At 37.6% G+C, this 22,183-nt stretch overlaps 2 protein-coding genes across 9 annotated transcripts in view; one reads left to right on the forward strand and one right to left on the reverse strand.

The window, feature by feature from the left end:
- LOC122518817 (E3 ubiquitin-protein ligase highwire-like) overlaps positions 1-22,183 on the forward strand; it is a 202,245-nt gene that overhangs the window by 3,299 nt on the left and 176,763 nt on the right. The window lies entirely within an intron of this gene.
- LOC122518823 lies at positions 35-11,947 on the reverse strand. The gene is made up of 2 exons (XM_043637944.1): positions 11,588-11,947; positions 35-1,971 (listed from the first exon to the last, which is right to left on the reverse strand). Exons 1-2 carry the CDS (start codon positions 11,750-11,752, stop codon positions 607-609), a joined length of 1,530 nt encoding a protein of 509 aa, XP_043493879.1. The 5' UTR covers positions 11,753-11,947; the 3' UTR covers positions 35-606.

Genomic DNA, 22,183 nt, shown 5'->3' on the forward strand with positions numbered 1-22,183 from the left:
TCGAATGGGATATTGCAGGATTTTAGAGTCAGGATTATGTGTTTTGTTATAGTTTGTTCTCATCGACGTAACGCATCTCATTATCGACTTATACATATTGATATCATTTGTTGTTTGTCGCAGATAATAATTACACGCATGTAAACGTGGAAAAGAAAGTTTGGAGGAACCGTTGAGGAGGAGGTGTACATACAATCATTCGCATTTTTATCAAAAACGTTCCATTTCTGTTATTATTTTTCTTTTCTTTTCTTTTCTTTTCTTTTCCCTGACATCATTATTTTATGATCAAAGGGATGAGGAAGAAGAATAAGAAGAAGAAGAAAAATAATGATTCGCGCACAACAAATCACACGCTTTAAGTCCGATCGTTAGAATAGTCGTCGTAGTTTTTGTCGCGCAGTTGCAGTTGGAATTAGGTTGTTCGTACAATTTATTGGTAATTTTTTTCGAGGTATCGTATCAAAGCTTGTACACTCGAAAACGACAGGAAGAAGTAGCGGCAGTTGACGAGCCCGACGGTTGTTCCATTTCCCTTTGATGATCATCCTCGAAATGTTGAATTCGATCGTTGATGGAACGCGCCGAGTCGTACGAGGCTTCTCGTTACAATTCGGTGGTCAGGGGTTCGGCTTTTTCGACGATTACGTGGAACTCGGTTTCCCTGTAGAGTCTACCATCTGGTACGACCATGGTTATCCTGCTGTCCACCGGAGTACCACCGGTCGTTGCTATTTCTCTTCCGATGACACCGTTTTTCTTGGATACAACGTCGGGCGCGTTGGTCGGTACGCTCATCCATCGTTTTCTATCGTTACGACGTCGTCTTTTGCAACACCAGACGATCAGGCACGCGAAAATGAGTAAAGTTACGAGAATACCGACTATCGCTATAATCAATATAAGCATAGATCCTCCTAAAGAACAATGTCTCGTCTCGTAATCGATGAAACTCGCAGTCGTATCAACGTCCAAGCAAAATAGAAAACTTTCCGGTGATTCTATCGAGTCTTGGCTCGACAAAATAGGCGGTACAACCGCGTTTTGTCTCATGTAAAATCTCGAGTATACGTTCGTGTAATTTAAAACGTTGTTCCTCCACAAAGGTAACATCTGACAATCGCAGGATTGTTTAACCAATAGATCGTCGAGTTCCGGGCGAAAGCTCGAACGATCGAACATCAATGATCCCTCCTCGAACGTGGATATGCTGTTGTTCTTGAATATCAGGTCGTGAAGATTCGCGGAAGACGAGGATGCCGGTGGTGGCCTAGTTTCCGGATCCGATCTTATACCGAGAAACGCGCCTACGGCTAGACTTCCAAAGGTGTTATTCTTTATTATTACCGCTCCTTGAGCTGTGACATCAAAGGCCTCGCTCTCGAGACCGTCTATCAGACAGTTTTGAATTGCAACGGTACGCGGGCTTCTAACGATAAACGCTTCGCTCCTCACGATACCCATTTTTACACCGTCCAACATGAACTTGTGGTGTACCTCGATGTCGTTCATCGTACGACTGGGTACTTGCTCCCCGAAACTACCCCCGATCACGTGCAAATATCCCACGTCGAATTTCTTGAACGATTGCGCCTCCGTATTCTCGATCTGACAATTCTCCAGCCTGAGGGTATCCGTGTGAAAGAGATTCGCGAAGGCGAATGCGCTCAACTGACCTATCCTCACGTTCTCGAAGCTTATCGCTTCCACGTCCCCACCAAACACGAAACTAGGCAGCACGTCGATGCTGCAGTTCCTCACGGATATCCTGGTCCGCGCGCTGTGAGACGAAAGTTTGAAGCTTTGCCGGACCAAGCTCAGATTCCCCACGTTCACCAGATCCACCGATCGTAGACCAATCATCGATATCAAACTCGAGTTCGCTACGATCACCGACGAACAATTGTTCACGACTATTCGACTGGTGTGCGGGCTCAATTTCTTCTCGCTTTCCGTGCTCAGGATCAATTCCTAAAAAAATACAATAAGTTTGCGTTATAAGAAATATGTATTTTGTATTAATGAAATTATAAATAGATTTATTCAATTTTTTTTCAAAGTTAATATTTCTATTTGTATTTTTCAATTTGTCTGTCTTGTTTGTTTGTTTGTTTTTCTTCTTCTTCTTTAATTTCTATTCATTTTTTCACGTTTATACTCGAACTGGTTCAATCCGATACGCCGAATAGGAGGCCTCTTAATAAAGCTCGAATAGCCGTAATTACAACACTAATTACTCTAATTATTAGCAACGCGTGTGTACCTCTCCTTCCTTTCGAATCCGTACCGTGTCAATTTACACGACTAATATCGTTATCATAGTCACACGAATGCGAAATCAACTTTTACTCCTGGCTGATATTTTCGCGACGTATATAACGTTGATTTTTTTGGTCTTTCCTCCCCCCCACCGTTACGTATCTCACCGGGATAGTAAATTTTTAACGAGAATTGCATGCAACCTTAATTTATTTCCCGATTCATTTAAAACTAACAATCAAAAGGGGATGTTTATAATTGATGGGACCGTGTCTAAGTGGAACAGTTTTAAATTCATTTGAAGTAGTAAGAGAGTTATAACGAATAATAAATAACAGGTTTATACGATCAGCAATAACATGAAAAGTTAGCAGCAGTAGCAGGTATATTAGAGAACAGGTAGAAGCTAAACTCGAGTAGTATTTTTTACCTTTATGGAGATAGAATATATAGAAATCACATTTCATAGAAAAAGAGAGAGAGAGAGAGAGTTCCAAGAATAAAATCTATGAAGTAAACTCTCTCTGTCTCTGTCTCTCTCGTAAAGAGAGTCTGCCACTTCGTCGAATGCTATGTTTGTCAAACAATCGTCGAAGAAGGAACATTCCTGGCATATTTCCAGCATGATTAATCCCTCGACAAAGGAACCGATATCTCGATATCGTATTATGGGGTTTCATTATATCTCTTTTTCTTATTATGTGGGTGTGTGTGTGTACATTACACATATTCATCTTATTACACACACCATTTCTAATATTATCTCCTCGTTTTCGTGCGTGCTCAATTATGTAAACGTACCTTCGTGATTCTTTGTAAGTGTGTGTTAATCGTATCATCAACAAGATTCGATAATAATCGATCTTTTCAAGTCAACCCATTACTTTTTTATCACCTTTTATATGTATATATGTGTTATTTTAGTAATTTGATCTAATCAATGATATTCGTTTGATTCGAGTCAATAGAAATCGAATTAGTTTAAATTCTAATGAATTATTATAAACAACTTTCGAGATTTTCGATCATTTTTCATCTTGTTTTTTGTATTTTTTTGTCATTTAAATGAAACTGACTCCTATCCCTAGGGAATCTTGGATATCAAATGAGAAACACTTGAAATACTAGCGTAAGGAGACTGACCGTATTTCCTGTCTGTCTGTTTGTCTTCTCTTTCTCTCTCTCATTTATCTCGTTTCTTCTCGAAAGAAAGACGTGCTCAAATTTCTCATCGTACGTTATATTTATAATCCTTTTCCTTCTTACGATTTTTATTTTTCTTCTTTTTCTTTTTCTTCCTATTCTTCTTCTTCTTCTTATTATTATTATTAAAAGTATGATATTTCTTCTCCGTTCGTTCTCCCTCTTTTCCCCTTTCTTTTTTTCTTTTCTTATGTCAGAAATAAAAAAGAAAAAAAACTGGTGTGTGTACTTATGTACGCACGTAAGAAGTTATACTTCTTTGCAGTACCAAAACGAACATAACCTCAATAACCTCAAAAATAACTTCAAAAAAAAACTTCAAAGAAAAAAAATAACTTAAAAAAAAAAATAATTATTATTATATATATAAGAAAAAATAAAAAAAAGAAAAAGAAAATATCAAAATATAGATATCAGTCCACACTAAATATAAAAGAGATATATCGAATAACTTCACGCGTCAACAGCCATGGCGCGGTTACAGCATTAGTTCTCGCTTCGATCGTTTAAGTAAAGCGGCGCTGCGTACGATTAATATTTGGATGGGTGACCCGCTTGAGAAAAAAGGGGGGAAGAAGAAGAGAAGACAACTTCATGCCGTATACTTGAAATCGGTTTGCCGCGCGTCGTAAATACCGCGACAAACTTCATGGTGTCGTTTTTCCAGTCGCTCGGAACAAAATTACTCTCCATTACATTTTCCCAAACGCGCCAAAAGAAGTATAATTTTAAAAAAAAGAAAAGGGGGTCAGGAACATTAACGCGTGAAAATACGCGAAGAGGAATGGAATTTTCCAAATAAAAAACACGGGAAAAATACAAAAAAAAAAAGAAAAAAAGGAAAGTAAGAGGAGAAGTAGGAGGAGGAGGAGGAGATACGTTAGAGGGAAAAAAGTAGTATAGGAATAGAAAAGACTATAACTTGACTCGCGTAGTAGACGAAACGAAGAAGAACGTACCTTCTTCTTCCTTCTTCCTTCTTCTTCTTCTTCTTCTTCTTCTTTTCCTGTTTTCTCGTAGTACGACGAAGATAAAGAAGAACCAACCGAGAGTGTTTTCAATGGGAGGTAAAAGAACATACGGAGTGTGGAATAAAAGACGCAGCTTCTATGCACTACGTCTCTCTCTCTCTCTCTCTTTCTCGATGAAAACGAAACCTTTGTACTTTCCTTTCTCTCTCTCTCACTCTTTCTCACTCTCTCAGTCCTTTTTTTCCTTTTTTTTTTACCCTTTCTTGTTTGCAAGCACACCGTAGTTTCTACGCATTACCATCTTGATCCGTGCAATCTCTCTCTCTCTCTCTCTCTTGCTTTTTCTATTTCTTTTTCTTTTTCTTTCTCGTGGATGCTCGTGTGTCCCTTCCTGCTGGCCCGTTTCGACCTTTGTTCTTTCCACAATATCCGTGCCGAGCGCGCGAGTTCTAACCGTTATGGATTTTCCTTTCAAAAAAAAAGAAAAAAAAGAAAGAAAAATACAAAAATTTGTGCTCTTGGATTTCATTAATTAATCCACGTCCGTGAATCTTCATCCCCCTCTCCTCCCCTCTTCCTTTTTTTTCTCTCCATTATATTTCCCTTCCTTCCTTCCTTCTTTTATTTCTTAGCCCCCTTTTTTTATTTCTCTCCTCGTCTATTTTCTTTCTGGTGGGAATAGAAACGAAAACGAGCGTGGGAGGGATGTTATATTTTATTTATCATCCCCGAATTAATTTTGAAATACTTTTACGGAAAATGTAGAATTACGATGTATAAATACGTTGGAAAACAAAAAGTTAAGGATCCAACATTAAGTAGCATTTGCGGAAGAGTATCGTATAGTTAGGTGTACGTACCGGGTGTCTCGAAGCACAAATTCGTACTTATGGGAAGGGATAGGGAGTGGTGTGTGGGGGGGTGAAGGAGGAGGGGGGGTGGTAGTAGTAGTAGAAGTGTATAGAGGGAGAAGAGGGATGCAGACAGGCCAGGGTCATTGTCGTAAATTTCAAGGGCCGCACCGGGAATCTGAATTTTATTTCCCAACAGTTTTGCTCTCTCCCACGAGAGAAAGAGGAAGAGAGGGGACCGATAAAAAAAAAAAGGAACCAGTGGAAGGGATGAGTGAGTGAGTGAATGAGAGAGAGAGAGACTAAAAAACGAAGAGGATGACGATAAATACATCATGCGTTGGAGAGAAAGAAAAATACCTAGGAGAATGAGAGAGAAAGATGGAGAATATGAGAGAGAGAGAGAGAGAGAGAGAGAGAGAGACCGGAAACGAGAGAAGCAACGATATTCTCTCTCTCTCTTTTTGTAATTTGTTTTTTCTTGTTTCTTCTTATTTTGTTTTTAAACGTCTCGTCTTTATTATTCTTCTCGTTTTCTCTCTCTCCCTCTCTCTCTCTCTTTCTTTTTATTTCTCGACAGTAGTCGCGTGTAATTTTATCGAGCGAGTTTCGCGTGTATTCTCTAGACATTTTCTCTTGTCGTACGAAATAAAGAGAAAAGAAGAATAAATGAGAATAAAGATAGACAGAGAGAGTGAAAGGGGGGTTAGGGAAGGGGGCAAAGGGGGAAAAGGGGAGGAGGAAAGAGTAGAGTATCGCGTCGAAGGTGTGCTTCTCGATTACTCGGGACGATTCCCATTGGGAACACCAGCAGAGTTTCTTTCAAAGGTACACAGTTCTTCGACATAGCAAGCTCCACTAGCAGCATCCAGTAGAAGCTTCCCAAAGCTTCTCATCTTCTCCTCTCATTCTTTCCAACCCTCATCATCGTCCTCTTCTTCTTCTTCTTTCTTGAAATGTTCCCACGATGGGGAGGAGCACGTTCTTTTCTATCATCTCGAAACGTTTCTTCTCTTCCTTTCGATATGATTCTCAGACGAGAGATTGTCGATCGTCCGGCACAAACACACACATACACGCACATACAGAGAGAGAGGGAGGGGGTAGACCATTTGAAAAACCTGGTCCATGTCCTGGTCCTTCTTTCCTCCTGATTGTCGATTGTATTTTTTATATTTCATGTTTTTTTATTTTCTTTTCTTTCGTTTCGTATGCTTGCCCCGAATCAAAGAATTTTTATCTTTTCAACATTGGAAGAGGAGGAGGAGAAGGAGGAGGAGGATGAGGAGTTAGAAAATGAAAATGCATTTCAGTTGTAACGATTTCAGTTGGAAACGACGAAAATCTTCTCCGTTCGTTGAGGTTTGGTGGTGGGGGTAGTGGGGGTGGTTCCGAGGGGGTTGGAAGAACGTTCGTGCGGAATAATGTTTCTATCGAACGAGATGACGATGAAGAGAGAGATAGATAGGAAGATAAAATGAGTAAGTGAGAAAGAGAGTGAGAGAGAGAGAGAGAGAGATATGAGAATGGAAACGAAAAGCTCTTTTACGATCTATAAAGGATTTATACGAAACAATTTTCCCATGGGGGCAGATTCGTTTCGTGGGAGTTGTGCCCATCGTCGACCATTATCGCGGTCTCCTACACCCCATCGTTGTTCTTCATCCCCCAATTCCCTCTCCCCCCTCTCTTTTCAACCAATCCATTTTCCATACGCGGTTTCAAACACCAGTTGGCAGATAGAAAGACAATAATTAATTCTCACCTACGAAAGTTATTAATTAAGGATTCACCTAAAATCCCAGCTGGTTGGGTCAATTATGCGTGTCGTTTTACTACCATCGATGTTCCCATTGGTTATCGGTCATCTCGTATTCGAGAAATCATTATTTTTGATCACACCCCTTATATTATTTAGTCTCTTTTCTTTTCTTCTTATTTTGTACCTTTTTATACCTGAATTTAGTACTCCTGCGGTTCCATTCCCGGTGTGTCGTCCCATGTGGGTGGTGAGTGGTGGAGTAAGTTTAAGGAGACCGCATCCGGTAAAAGGCATCCTCGATTATTCACGTCCTTGTCAATTATTCAAAAGGGGATCTTGGGACTACTACTACTCTCTAGGAGAATACAACGAATTCTAGGGGTTTATACTATTTCTCTAACTCGTTTAACGAAAAAGAGATAATACATACGAGTTAGTTAGTGGTGGTAGGGGTGGTGGGGGTGATGCTAGGGGTGCTGGTTAAAGCACGGAAATTCGATAAGTTTAAAGGATTACCACAGGCACACGGACGAACGGTGCCAACATCCGGTAGTTTATCGGAATCCGGAAACACTGGGGGAATATCGGTCGAGGTCGATTACAAAAGCCTCTTTTATTAACTTCCATCGTTTACCCCCCACCCCCCCTTTCCCATCCCTTCCCTTCTACCTCCTCGTTACCGAACGCGAAAGCAAACAGGCAAAACTTGCAAATTTATTGCTACCCCTTTATTCTTTTTTTTTTTTTTTTATATATACCTGTTCAATCCGCGTTTCCCTTCCATTTCTCGTTTTATTTTTTGTTCTTTTATTTTTTATTTGAAATTCAAAATCGAACGATCACAACGCACGAGTAATTAAAGGGTTGGTAGGCTGTAAAAGAAATGGGAGAAAGGTGGTAGTGGTGGGGGTGGTGAATGCGTTTTGAAAATCGATGGCCCGACAAATTAATATTGCAATGCTATGAATAAGTATAACAATTTTCCGCGGTTTTGTACAAAATATGTTAAATAGTATTTTTATTTCATTCTCCTCTTTTGTTTTCTCTTTTTTATTTATTTATTTGTTTATTTATTATTTCTCTTTTGAATCTAACGATTACTCGAAGCTTGTCGCGACAATTTTATTATTATTTTTGAAACGCGTATCATCGTAAATTATTCTTACGTTTTTTATTTATTTATTTATTTTTTGGTTTAGTTTAAATACGTATACGGTTAAATTACAACAAAGAGACAAATAATTTTCTCGCATATTCTCGTCGTCATTCGCATCGTACTTTCGAGTATCTATTATACTTGCATCTACGTACCCATAATCCATGCACTCCTATTCCTAAAGCGAAACGCGTTTGTTAGTTAGGTAATTCGTGAAATGGAGAACGTTTCTAACTTCTAAATAGTTTCGGCTTTGTCGGGTTGACTGTGTTGGTTGAATTCATGCGAGGATATTACTACTTCAATTTGCGAAACAAATTTCTCTTCTTATTGTTAGAAAAAAAAAAAACTGGTGTGTGTACTTATGTACGCACGTAAGAAGTTATACTTCTTTGCAGTACCCAAACGAACATAACCTCAATAACTTCAAAAATAACTTCAAAAAAAAACTTCAAAGAAAAAAAATAACTTAAAAAAGAAAATAATTATTATTATATATATATAAGAAAGAATAAAAAAAGAAAAAGAAAATATCAAAATATAGATATCAGTTCACACTAAATATAAAAGAGATATATCGAATAACTTTTACAGTTACAGCATTAGTTCTCGCTTCGATCGTTTAAGTCAAGCGGCGCTGCGTACGATTAATATTTGGATGGGTGACCCGCTTGAGGAAAAAAGGGGGGAAGAAGAAGAGAAGACAACTTCATGCCGTAAATTTGAAATCGTTTTGCCGCGCCTCATAAATACCGACAAACTTCATGGTGTCGTTTTTACAGACGCTCGGAACAAAATCATTTCCCATTACATTTTCCCAAACGCGCCAAAAGAAGTATAACTTCAAAAAAAAAAATAAAAATACAAAAAAAGGATTAAAGAAGAAAAAATGGGATGAAACAATAAAAAACAATCCAAAAGAAAAATCAACGAAAAATATCGAATCGTATCATAGTCATCTTGAAACGAAAACAAAAACTTATAAATCCCGTGTTTATTTTCTCGATACACACTGTAGATGCTACGCATATAATTAACATAATTTTTTTTTTTTTCTACCGTGAACTTGACGACGAGATCAAGGAAATTACTATGCTGTCTTATAATCTCATTGTCACGTAATGTTTTTAAAAAGGAAAAAGCAAGCAAACAAGCAAGCAAGCAAGCGAGCGAGCAAAATATGATTCAATAAAAAAGGAAAGAATTTCTGTTTTAGTTCAACCAATCCGATTGGTTTCTACGACGTAAAACCTTGCTCCCCCTTCCCCACCCTCCTTATCCCTCTCTCTCTCTCTCTCTTTCGTGGTCATTTCGTCACGGACACGGCTTTTACGGATCGAGTTTACGGCATTTCCAAAGTATACTGCACGTGTATCTCCTACGTGTTCCTTCGCTTGCATTATTATACTGCACTCTTTGTATATTATACGTTGTACTTACATATACATAGATATGATACGTGTTGCGTTTCTCGTAGAAGAGACAAAGAACGTTCTGTAGCGAACAATAGCGATGATGGTAGAGGATATTTATGCCCATAGAAGAAGAAGAAGAAGAAGAAGCAGGATAGTTAAAACATTTTTTAAGAGGACATACAGATTATGTTCCCTTGATAATGATAATAACCCAACCAACGCACTTTTCCCCCCTCTCTCTCTCTCTTTTTTTCTAATTTTTTTTTCTTTAGAATGTTTATACAAATTTTTATTTTTTCACCGATTTTCTCACCGAGTTCGTGTTTTTTCCTTAATACGTGTTAGTTCGTTCGTTATTTTCTCGACATGCAAGGATTATATTTTTATTATTCATTCGTTGTTATTGTAATTACAATATTTAGTTACCTGTTTCGTTTTATCTCTCGTTTTTCTAAATCTTACAAACGGTTATCCCTTATCTCCGGACATATTATACGTCGCGACGATATTCGAAGGGTTGGGTAAGGGGGAGAGGGTTGGTAAGGGGGTGTCACGATAAAATTCAACGAGACGCGTGACCGCGATCCTTCAACGAATTCTGCCATTTTTCTCAGCACGCAGCAGTTTTCCTCCCGTTGGGACAAGCTACGTACTCGTCCGGTGCGATAAATATTCTAAACGTTTGCTATACCGGAGCTGTGTTCTCTTCAACATGGGTAGGAGGGAAGGAAGGAAGGAAGGAAGGGAGTGAAATACGAAGGGAAAAGTGCGAAGGGAAAGAAAACGCCCCTTGGCATAAACACACACACACAGACACACACACACCTTACCTACCTACCTGCCTACCTGCCTACCTGCCAGTCGTGTCGGCCCCGCGATTTGCGTAAACACGTTCTAATTTATAGCGTATAGGGTGGGAGGTAGCCCTTCGTACGAGAAAGAGAGAGAGAGAACAAGAAAGAAAGAGAAAGAAAGAAAAACCATCACCACCACCATGTAATTTACTCATATTTTTCGCTTTCAAATTTTGATGACGTTGAATCTTTCAACAAGTATGTTATAACATTTGTAAATGAACATTTATTTATTATTCTGTGTAATATTTAATCACTGAAAGGAAAGAAGAGAAAAAAAAGAAGCCCTTTCCTCAGCAGTTGGAAATAGAAATGTGATTTTCTCGAAGGATTTTCTAACAAATTTACGAGATAAATTTCATCTCCGAGAGAGAGAGAGAGAGAGTTGAGTTCTGTTGATGGGGGTGGGAAGAGAAAAAAAAAGAAGAATAAGAAGAAGAAGAAGAAGAAGAAGAAGAATAAGAAGCGTGTAAAAGCGTGGGTGGAGTATCGGTAGAAGAAAGGATGTTTTCGTTTCTTAGGGATCCTCTCTATTTATACCCTTATCTGGATTCGATAATTCGAAGTTGGGGTAACGTTCACGGGGAACAAAGGAGGACTCGAGGACTCCGAGCGTAATTCTCGCGTCGTATTCGAGATTTTTCATGAGATAGTAATCGCGGTTTCTTGAATGGATTCTCTCCTATAAAGGGGATGGTGGGAATAAGAGATAAGGAGAGGGAAAAAGAAATGGTTCGAAATAATCGAAGGAATGGGAAGGGAAGGGAAGGGTAGGGAAAGTGGTGACAGATGCAAAGAAACTAAATGAGAGTACCGGGTACGGAGGAAATGAAATCGTTCGGATGAATCGATTTAAATAAAACTGATATGAAGTATTCATTTTTTTTTTTGTCGAGAATGTAAATTTTTCTGCTAAAAAAAAAAAGGGGGGGACAACTTTTCTATTCCTTTTTGGTATTCTATTTGTTTTTCTTTAAAATGTTTCGTAAATCTATCGAGGACACAACTTAGTAATTTTTTTGGTCAAAGAACACACATTTTATATAATTTTTAAAATCTATTTGTTTTTTAAATCAATTGTGTTCTCATAATTTTATTCGATAAAATAACCCTTACCTCTCCTTCCTCTTTGCAGTCGCAGGTCAACCTGCCGTAGTGATCGCAGGAGCAGGGCGAATAGTCGCACCTGTTCGTTGAATTCGTGAGGACACCTTTCATCAGCAAACAGCTCCAGAATACTCCGAGAATCGCACTACCTAGCACGAATTTCGCTGCTCCCATTTTGCGTGACCCTTCCTTCCTTCCTTCCTTCCTTCCTTCCTTTCTCGCCCTTTCTCTTCTTTTACTTTTCCAGGTGGTTTTTTTACATGGTGTAATCCGAACCGAGACCGGATCCTTCGTGGAGAACAGATTATCCAACGAAATAATATACTTTTCGATATATTCTTCCTGTATATTTGTTTGATATATTTCCAAAATTTGAAATTAGTGTCCTTAAGGGTTGGTTTTCGTGGCGTACGTCAAAGAGCCGCCACGAACGTTACTACGTTATTCTATCGGTGGTCATATTTTTCGAAGAATCATTATTCCCGATTTCGTAAGTGTTCTTAATAATATCGTACGATCTTTCTCGTTTATTCGAAGATAGATCCATCGACCGATTCAATTTAAGGAATCGAAAACACTTGCTTTCCTCTTCGATAGATCGTTGAAATCCAATTAGAATAAAGTGAACTCACGATAACGTAAGATATCATCATCGCGAGACTATTACGTCAGGTGTTCTCGTTTTTTTTTCGGTGTGGTGTCAGCCAATCCGATGATATCTCTTCTCTGGAAAGATATAAAACAAGCGATCAAGTTTATTTCGTAGTAATTCAAATCGTCGTTAGAATCATCGAGACAAATTCGACGACTTTTTGATATCATGTTTCAATAATAATAATAATAATAATAATAATAATATGTAATTAAGAAGGGAATTAAAACCTTTCGATTCGATCGAATTGTTGATTATTTTAGCTGTGTGTGTCTGTGTATGTGTGTGTTTTCGTATTAAATTTATCGTGAATGAAAGTTCATTCTCCTGGGATATATATGTGTGTGTGTGTGTGTGTATCACACGTCAAAAGAAAGATGATAACATCGTATACATTGATAGTTGACGTTGTCTCGCGATAAACGCGAGAATATCATTCGTAATCGATTAGAAGACACACCTTGATAATTCTCGTAAAATAAAAAAACAAAACTCTTGCACGACAAACAACGACAACGATAAAGCTTTTTAATTTGGCGCGTTTATACGAGACAAAGTTTCTTCCCACAAAGGTGTAAAGAACACTAAACGTTTTATTTCATATATATAGAGTGTGACCAATTTATCTAAGTGCCAAAATTACGGTTGTTCCGTTATCAGAGATTTCTCATTTGCTACGTGACGCGATTCCTGCGTTTGTCAGAAGTAGGTTAGCCGATTATTCTGCGTTAAATGTCGGTCAAACGAACAGACGAGTCTTGCAATTTCAGCGAGATTCGTAACGAGAGTAAGGGAATTTCATAATTCTGATACTTTTGACAATTTTGACGTATATAATACGAAAGTAGTATGCGTGTGATATATATATATGTGTGTATACATTTACAACTTAGATTGTATCTAAAGAAAAATCTAGAAAACCTTAACAAAAAATAGAAAAGAGAGAAAAAAAAGGGGGGTCCCTATATTTCTGTTTCTTTATTTTGAATTTAATTTCTCTTCCACTACCTTGATTTCTCTAAAAGCGTGCCACGTATATTACCACGATACGACGCACTTCCTTTGGTTATCTAATTATTGTTAATTCTGTTTAATATTTAGCAAGAAAGTTCACGATTTCGAGGATTCGTTAAGTAGAATTAGCATCACAAAGCTAGAGAGTAGTCAAATATACGAGCTCGAGTAATTTTTTTTCCCCCTTTGCAACTGGGTTGCACCGTATCTACATTTTATATACACACATACATACATACATGCATACATATCAACGTAGTAATGTTTTGCAAATATTTACTCTCGCATTTTGATTATTTTCCTTTATTTTGTCGACTTGAAACTACGACGACGACGACGACGACGACGCGTGTGCATTTTCTTTCAACCTGGTATAAAACGAAACGGGTTTTAGAATTTCTTTCCCGAGTATAATGAATTTTATTTCACGGGTAGAACCAATCGGTACGAATTATACTGCTCGAAAACTTGCTTTATAAGCGGCATTGTAAGAACAGTATTCGAACGTTCTGAATGTTGTTAGTGGTGGTGGTTGGTGGTGGTGTTGATGGTGTTATCGGTTGATCGAACGAAATACACGTATGTGTGTATGTATATATATATTTATGTTCGTTGAATGCTCGAGCAAGAGTATGTAAAAATCCGGTGTCCTAATCGGGGCTCGTAAAACACGCCTTGTTACCAAGAACCGTCGCGTGTGCTAGACTTTTTCGATTTTTCTTCATTAGCGGGGGCTGGACAGTTAACAGAAAAAGAAAAACAAGAATGGAAGGAAGGAAAATAACGAGAGAGAGAGAGAGAGAAAAAGAGAGAGAGAAAATAAATACAATGCGAATAATTTTACACGACACGCACGTGTCCGTCGTTGACATTTTTACGAAGTTTGCGTGTCCGGTACGGCAAATTCCACTATTAAATTCCACAATTTAATTTCACAATTAAATATTTCAAAGCTCGTCGCTGACTAAACGACACTTTCTTTTTTATCCACGATTTTTAACGGAATATCTAAAAAAAAGAAAAACTGGTTGGTGTGTGTAAGAAGTTATACTTCTTTGCAGTACCAAAACGAACATAACCTCAATAACCTCAAAAATAACTTCAAAAAAAAACTTCAAAGAAAAGAAATAACTTAAAAAAGATAATAATAATTATTATTATATATATAAGAAAGAATAAAAAAAAGAATAAGAAAATATTAAAATATAGATATCAGTCCACACTAAATATAAAAGAGATATATCGAATAACTTCACGCGTTAACAGTCATTGCGCGGTTACAGCATTAGTTCTCGCTTCGATCATTTAAGTAAAGCGGCGCTGCGTACGATTAATATTTGGGATGGGTGACCCGCTTGAGAAAAAAAGGGGGGAAGAAGAAGAGAAGACAACTTCATGCCGTATACTTGAAATCGCTTTGCCGCGCGTCGTAAATACCGCGACAAACTTCATGGTGTCGTTTTTCCAGACGTTCGGAACAAAATCACTTCCCATTACATTTTCCCCAACGCGCCAAAAGAAGTATAACTTCAAAAAAAAAACAAAAAGGCGCGTTTAGAATCAAATTTACATTATCCGTACAATTTTTTGTCCTCGTTCATGAGAAAACCAAAAAAAAAAAAGTGAATCTTCGTTTAGTTCGTATAAGGGAAGAAGAAGATGATTATTATTATAGGAAAGGTGGCAATATGGAAGGAAGAAAATTGCATCGGTGCTCGTAAAAGGAGAACAGGAGTGTGAGAATGAAAGGCGCGCGCGTTGTGCTACGATTCAAAGCACGGCCACCAAAAGAATTTTCCTTCTAGTTTCTGCCCTCGTTCTTCCTCCACCTCCACCTCCACCTCCTCCTCCTCCCCCTTCTTTCTTTCTTTCACTCATTTTCTTTTTCCTTTTACTTTCTATCCTATCTTAATTTCTTCCAGTCCTTCTCCCCCTTCCAATTCTTTCTTACTTTCCTCGTTTGTATCAAAAAAAAAATGGAAAAGTAAAAAGAAAGAAAGGGTAAAGTAGGGAAGACCGTGGACACTATTTTTTTCTTCGTATTCTGATTAATTTAACGAGTTGAATCTGAGAGAGCAATGCGATGCTAAAGAATTGAAGGACATTTATTAATATTCTTCCATTTCTCTCTCTCATATTAAGAGAACTGCTCTCAATTTCTCATTGAGTATAGTGTGACGATTTCTCCCTAGTAACACATAAGGATGGATTATAATCGTTCGTACGAGTCGACTTGTTGGTATGTAGCGTAGGCGTACTACAACCAACCAACCAACCAACCAACCAACCAAACGAATGGTGGCACAGACACGCTGCCGCCGGCTTTACTCGTATTTCTCTCAATCTCTCTCTCTCTCTCTCTCTCTCCCTTTAATGGCGCGAACAGAATTTCCAACGAAAGATTATTACGCGGAAACGCGTGGAAATTCAACGAGGAACACACCACCCACCACCCACTACCATCACCACCAACACCATGACGAACCTTATCCTCTATTCCATGTCATCATTGTCATACTAGTCGTCATAGTCGTCATATATCGTCATTGTCGGCGTCAACAAAAGAACGAACAACACTGAATTCTCACCCCCTCTCTCTCTATCAACCACCCACCCCATCCCTTAACTCTGTGCTCGTTAACAACGAATATTCCATATGAGAATTTTGTTCGGTGCTTTTTTTTTATTTTCCTTTCCCCAACTTTTCTCACTTTCCGTTCTCCTTCTCCTCACATATACACAAACACACAAACACAACCACAAGTATAACCACGACGACACGACGAGGCTTCGAAGAGAGAGTCTCGAGTGGAATGAATGAGTTCTCCCTTTTTTTCTCTCTTTTCTTTTTTTCTTTTCTTTTTCATTCATTTACTCGTTCTATTCCGAAAACGATGATATAGCCCAGAGCAGCAATAGTGGCCACTTTTAAATGAATTGCAACGACTACGACGACGAGAGACTCGACTAAGCGCATCATATTTTTTCACCATTCTTCATTCTCATTCTCCTTTTATTTTTCTTTTACTCCTCCTCCTCTTACTTCTCCTCCTAGCCACCCTCTCGTGACGATGATGTAATTAAACGAGGCAGCAGCACTTTTTAAAGGTAAAAAACTTTAAAGAAGAAGCACCTTTTCGTTATTATTCCCTTCTCTCTCTTACTCTTACTCTTTGTTATTTATTCTTAATTGCTTTGGCGATACAAAATGGTGCACTTAAAACTCGCAGAACACACACACACACACTCACACATACACACAAGAACATTTTCTCATTCTTTCTCCACGAAAAGAAGTTGTTTCTTTCGAATGGAACTTTACGACTGTAACCTGGCCAATCGTTTCTCTCTCTCTTTGTGTTTGTCTCATTTTCTTGTTCTTTTACTCAAAGAAAAACGTTCTTTCCCAGCTTAATGATCGTAAAAAGTAACGTCGTTCTATTGTATTACTTTGTCGATGGTATCCCGCGTGTCGTCATTTTCAAGGAGAACGCGTATTAACCTACTCCAAAGGTTCAAGTATGAATTGCGTGTTCAATCCTCCGACTATACTTTAATTTTGAAATTCGAATCTTTCGATGAAACATCATCATAACACACACACACACCTGTTTTTTTGTAACACCCCCCTCCCAGTCCCCTCCTCTCGTCTATAAAGTTTTAATGCGACCTAGAAAATGTGAAACTTTCTCTCGAATTCGAAGGTTTATTGAAACGCGATTAAAAAACAAAAAGATTAATGGGGATTATCATCGATCAAAGGGGGTGGGGGGGATGAGGGGTCTCGTTTACAATCATTTTTTTCACCATAAAATCATTTTTTCATCCTACATAAAATTGTTATATCTATTTCGATAATTTGTAAATATCAAAATAAAACAACAACGATATCAACGACTAGAATAACGCAACGAGAGGAAGAGAATTTCAAAAAATACGCGAATGATGTAACATTGAAAGGGAATAATAATAAATAGGAGGGGAAAAAAAAAAGGTTGGCGTTATGCAACCAAACGTTGCAACCCTTTCCTTCTTTTTCCTCTCTTCGCTTTTTAAATCGAACGGTTAAATAATAATTCGAATATATCTCTCGTTCGCGGACGATTAAATAAATAAATAAAACAAAAAAAAATGATCTCGTTAATGAACATTCGTATAAATATATTCGCATAAAAAAAATAAAAATAAAAATAAAAAGCGGTGTTCATCTCTGTTTCCCAGCAGTTTATCATCCCATTTGTTTTCTCGATACATGTTGCACCTCCCATTCCACCCTCCCACCCTCCTCCTCCTCCTCCTCTTCCTCATCATCAAACCCACGCTTTCGTTTGATGGTTTCGAACGAATCTACGCGAAAAATTCGTGAAAATATATATACGGAAGTAAATTGTTTCCGATTACGTGACTGACTCTTCTTTGGAAACTACGACTATGACTATGACTATGACTACGACTACTACGAACGAACACCTTCGGACGATTTTTCGATAGAAAGCAAAAGGCAAAAAAGGTAGAAGAGAAACCGGTCGTTTCATTTCGAAGTAGACGACGATTGGTGTTTCCATACACTGTGTATATATTCCACGCCTACCCCCTTCCCCCCTTTGCCCCCCTATTCTTTATATCTTTCATATATATACACACACGCGTAGTATTTTCTATTCTTCGAGTATGGTTGCAATTTAAAAAAGAACGCTAGCTAGATCACGATTTCCACCTTGTCATCTTGTTCTTTTTTTTATTCTTTTTTATTTGTTCGTATTCGTCTATTCTTTCATACCTCGTCTTATCTATCTATCTATCTTTTTCTTTTCACGCATAACCGGTTAGATCTTTGCGAATTATTTCGAATAATTGAATATATTCAATTCTATTAGAGAAATGTGTTTTAACGATATATTTTTTTTTTATTTCCGATCAACGCATAAGAATATCAAATTTGGAGAAAAGTAAAATGAGAATATTTAACAAAGATGAGGAAAAAGAGAGAGAGAGACAGAGAGAATGAGAGTACTATGTTTAAAGAGAGAGAAGTTGATTATTAAGGGGTTATACGCAGTTAGAATCTTTAAAAAATCGATTTTTTTTTTTTCATTTTCGGAATGTACATATATTTAAGTATATTCTCTGAAAATGTCAAATCGATCCGACAAATATTCTTCACTTCATGTAAGCTGCAAAGACAAATTTTTAACTATGCGTAAACGTCTCTTTGAAACTTTAAACGCGTTTTTCTCAAAACGGTATTTTCAAAGTCGGCGATCTCGATTTTTCAAAAAACGGCTTAACCGATCGGTTTCGAATTTTTACACAATCTTCTTAGATATATTCCTCAGGTATTAAGTATAAGGAATAATTTTGAAAAAATTTATTACTATTTTTTTTGTAACAATTTAGAGCGAAAATTTTAGTCAAAAGCGACAACTTTTTTTCAAATAGACGCCATTTTGTCAAAAATCAAAATTTTTATTATTCCTTGGTTTTAATACCTGCTATAATCTATCCTTTCAAAGAATCAACCATATTTTTTAATTTCAATAATCCAAACCGCCAAAATGAAGATCACCGCCAAACGTCTTTTTTTAGAGGACGTTCAGGAAATCATCTACAGGAACGGTGCAGATTAATATTTTTACATAATCGACGAGCTATTGTATTCTCAAAAATTGCCTCTATTTGAATTACCATCACTTTTGTTTGAGAAATAAAAACTGTTTCTAGAAAAAATTCATGAAAATACGTCTTTTTCGAGCCTCGCAACTGCGTATAACCTCTTAAGATCGAGTATCTCAAAGGGACGGAAATGGTCGTTTGGTTTTGATGAAACACGGAAGGGGGGCGGAGACTAATCCAGTAATTTGAATGAACGTTTCATCAAATTGATATCCATGGTTATCCCAACAGATTATCCCTTTCTAATGGGATTACAATTTTTATTATTTAAGAATTGAAACAACTTTCAACGTATACAGGTGAAGCTTTTTCGTTGGAATATATCCCACCCCCAACCCCCTGTTTTTTTGTCTTTTTCAAATTGAGAAGAAAAAGAAGAAGGTTCTCAATTCGTGTTGGATTCTTTTTTTTTCCTATCGTAACGGGAAATTCGTTCGATTAACTAACATTCGATGAAATTCGAAACTGATGTACGCGTGTTTGTGTTTGTTTGTGTGTTTGTGTTGTTATAGTTGTAACTGTCTTTGTCGCGGAAACGTCCAATTCCGTAACCCACTTTGCTTCGTCATCGTCGTCGTCGTCGTCGTTTTTCGCTGATCATCTCTTTTATACTCTTTGAGGGGGGGAGGGGGGAGGAGTAGGAGGAAAAAAAAACGAACGAGAATAGGAAACGTCTCGATCCAACAACTATGAAAACGCACATCTCTACTTGACGAGATCAAATTCGTCAAATGATTGATCCAATTTCCAACGAGATATCCCATAATAATAATAATAATAATAATAATAATAATAATCTGAAGTTATGTGTAAAGGTAACGTAACGAAACGTGATTAGTTTCCTTTTTTATTTTTCATTTTTTCTTTCATACGAGCCACGTTAAACGTTACGTTTCGATATATTTCAAACTTTTTTCTATCCATACGCCATTCAATTCATTAATTTATCCAAATTCACGGTGCGGTTGTTATTTTATTAAAAAAAAAAGAAATGTGTATGTAAAATAATGCTAACAACGTTTCACGTTTTTATTTCCAATGATCGGATGATTGATTTTAAGTCGAGTTTTCCCCACGCGTCAATCAAAAGTAAACGAAAAGGTTTGAATGCAGTATCAGCAACAACAACAACAGCATCATCGTCATCGTCATCTTTGATACGCGTTGTATTCGTTAAAACACGGTTTTGACGACGCGTCGTTTCAAGTCCTACAATCTGACAAACGTTTCTCGATAAAGTCCGTTCATTCTCGCGATGCGAAAACCCATTGATCGTGTTTGTATATGTGTGTGTATATCCGTGGCAGCAGCACCTCGTGTTTCTCATCGGAAAACGATCGTAACGTTCTGATACGAGCTGGCACATGTCGACGTTAACGCCGTTGCTGCAGCTGTTGTTAAAACGATGGAACGAACAGCAGCAACAGCAACATCAGCAACAGTAACAGCAACAACAGCAGCAGGAGCAAAAGAAGAAGAAGAAGAAGAAGAAGAAGAAGTAAAAAATATAAAGTCTAGATCGGACAGCTGCGAATTTCGTTTCATTTACTGCGAGATACACCCACATGTTGTGTTAGGTGTACGAGAAATACGAAATAGAAAGAGAAAGAGTTAAAGGTCAAAGATGAAAGAAGTTAAGGACTCGCCACGCGAGAGTATGGTATTATAACGGGTGTTAAAATAAAATAAGAGAAGGAGATAAAACCGAGACACGCATCCCGTAGTAATGGTGGTGTTTGTGCCACGTGGGAAATCATGGATTACCGTTGGCTCGCGATTATCAGCCAAGACAACAACACTCGAGAGTTTATTATCTGTTTTCCGTTTGGTTAAAATGATTCGAATGCATCCCGTAACAACGTCCTATCAAAATGTAAATTATATTTAAAGTAGATAATTGAACAAAAAATGTGTCGAGTGAATATAAATGAATTATAATAAGAAATATAGGAAATACGCCGAGTGAAAGGAGTAGGAGGAGGAGGAGGGGGGGAGGAGGAAAAAGTAAAAGTGGTGGTGAAGGATGGGATTTCATTAAACGACGTTGGTGGTCGTGGGGTTCCCCGTTGCTTGCTCGTTGCTCGCATTGAGATCGATTCGTGCGTTACTCGATCTCTCGAAGGGCACACCCAAGAGAGAAACAGATAGAGAGAGAGAGAGAGAGAGAGATAGAAAGAAAGGCTATTTCTTCTTACATTAGTTTTCTTCATATCTCATGGAACATTTAAAAGCTAACTCTAGTGTCGTGTTCTTAATTCGTCTGACGCGTCTCGGTTTTTAAAAGATTCTTATGTAACGATCAACTACGATGACGACAACGATAAATACTACTACTACTACTAACATTCTATAAGAAAAATATTATCGCGATTCGTATCACGTATGTTTCTTCATCCGTGTGTGTCTGTGTGTGTGTATTATATATTCATAGTTATATTTATTATTTAATACGTAAAAATGATTTCTTAGAACGAAAAGAGGTCGTCTGATGTATGTATATGTATGTGTGTGTGTGTATGTGTGTATGTGTGTGGTAATCCTCTCTTCACTCGCAAACGATTGGAAATGATTGATATACGTATCGAAGTATTAGATAAAGTGATCTTTTGAACTAAACCAAGATTTATATTTCCTTCAAGATTTATATATCGAATCGTTCCTTTTTTTTATTATCTCGCTAACGATATCATCGTCCGCCGCCTGTGTCTATCCAAGAAATGCAGAAATGCATAAACTTTAATCCACGGTAAAATATATAAATCATCATCATTATCTAGATCATCAAGAACAAAAATAACAACAGCAACAGGAACAACAACGATGATGAGATAATCTTCGTCTAACGACGCACAATTGGTTCCTTTTTCGGAACTATTCATTTGATTTATTATTTTCATTTTGATTTGATTTGATTTCATTTTGATTTCGTATGAAATATCACCTTAAAAAACACTCGACGACACTGACGTTTAATGTATTCTCGAAAATATAAGCCCCGTTCGATACGGGTTCAAGGTCCCGTTACGCGTAATCGTGATCGAAAAGAATATCATCGGTTTGATTTAATTCCAATTTTTAATATTGTTTGTTTGTTTATTTTTCTTCTTCTTCGTTTTATTGAAAAATAAATCGAAGCATCGAGTTTGTAATCACGACGATGACTACTACGATGACTATTACGATGACTACTACTACGACGACGTTTTACCTCGATACGATTGGTTCGATAATAAAATCTGACGATGCGTCTCGAACGACGCGCGGAC

The sequence above is a fragment of the Polistes fuscatus genome, unplaced genomic scaffold (assembly GCF_010416935.1).
Source record: "Polistes fuscatus isolate 324 unplaced genomic scaffold, CU_Pfus_HIC Scaffold26, whole genome shotgun sequence".
Classification (NCBI taxonomy): Eukaryota; Metazoa; Arthropoda; class Insecta; order Hymenoptera; family Vespidae; genus Polistes; species Polistes fuscatus.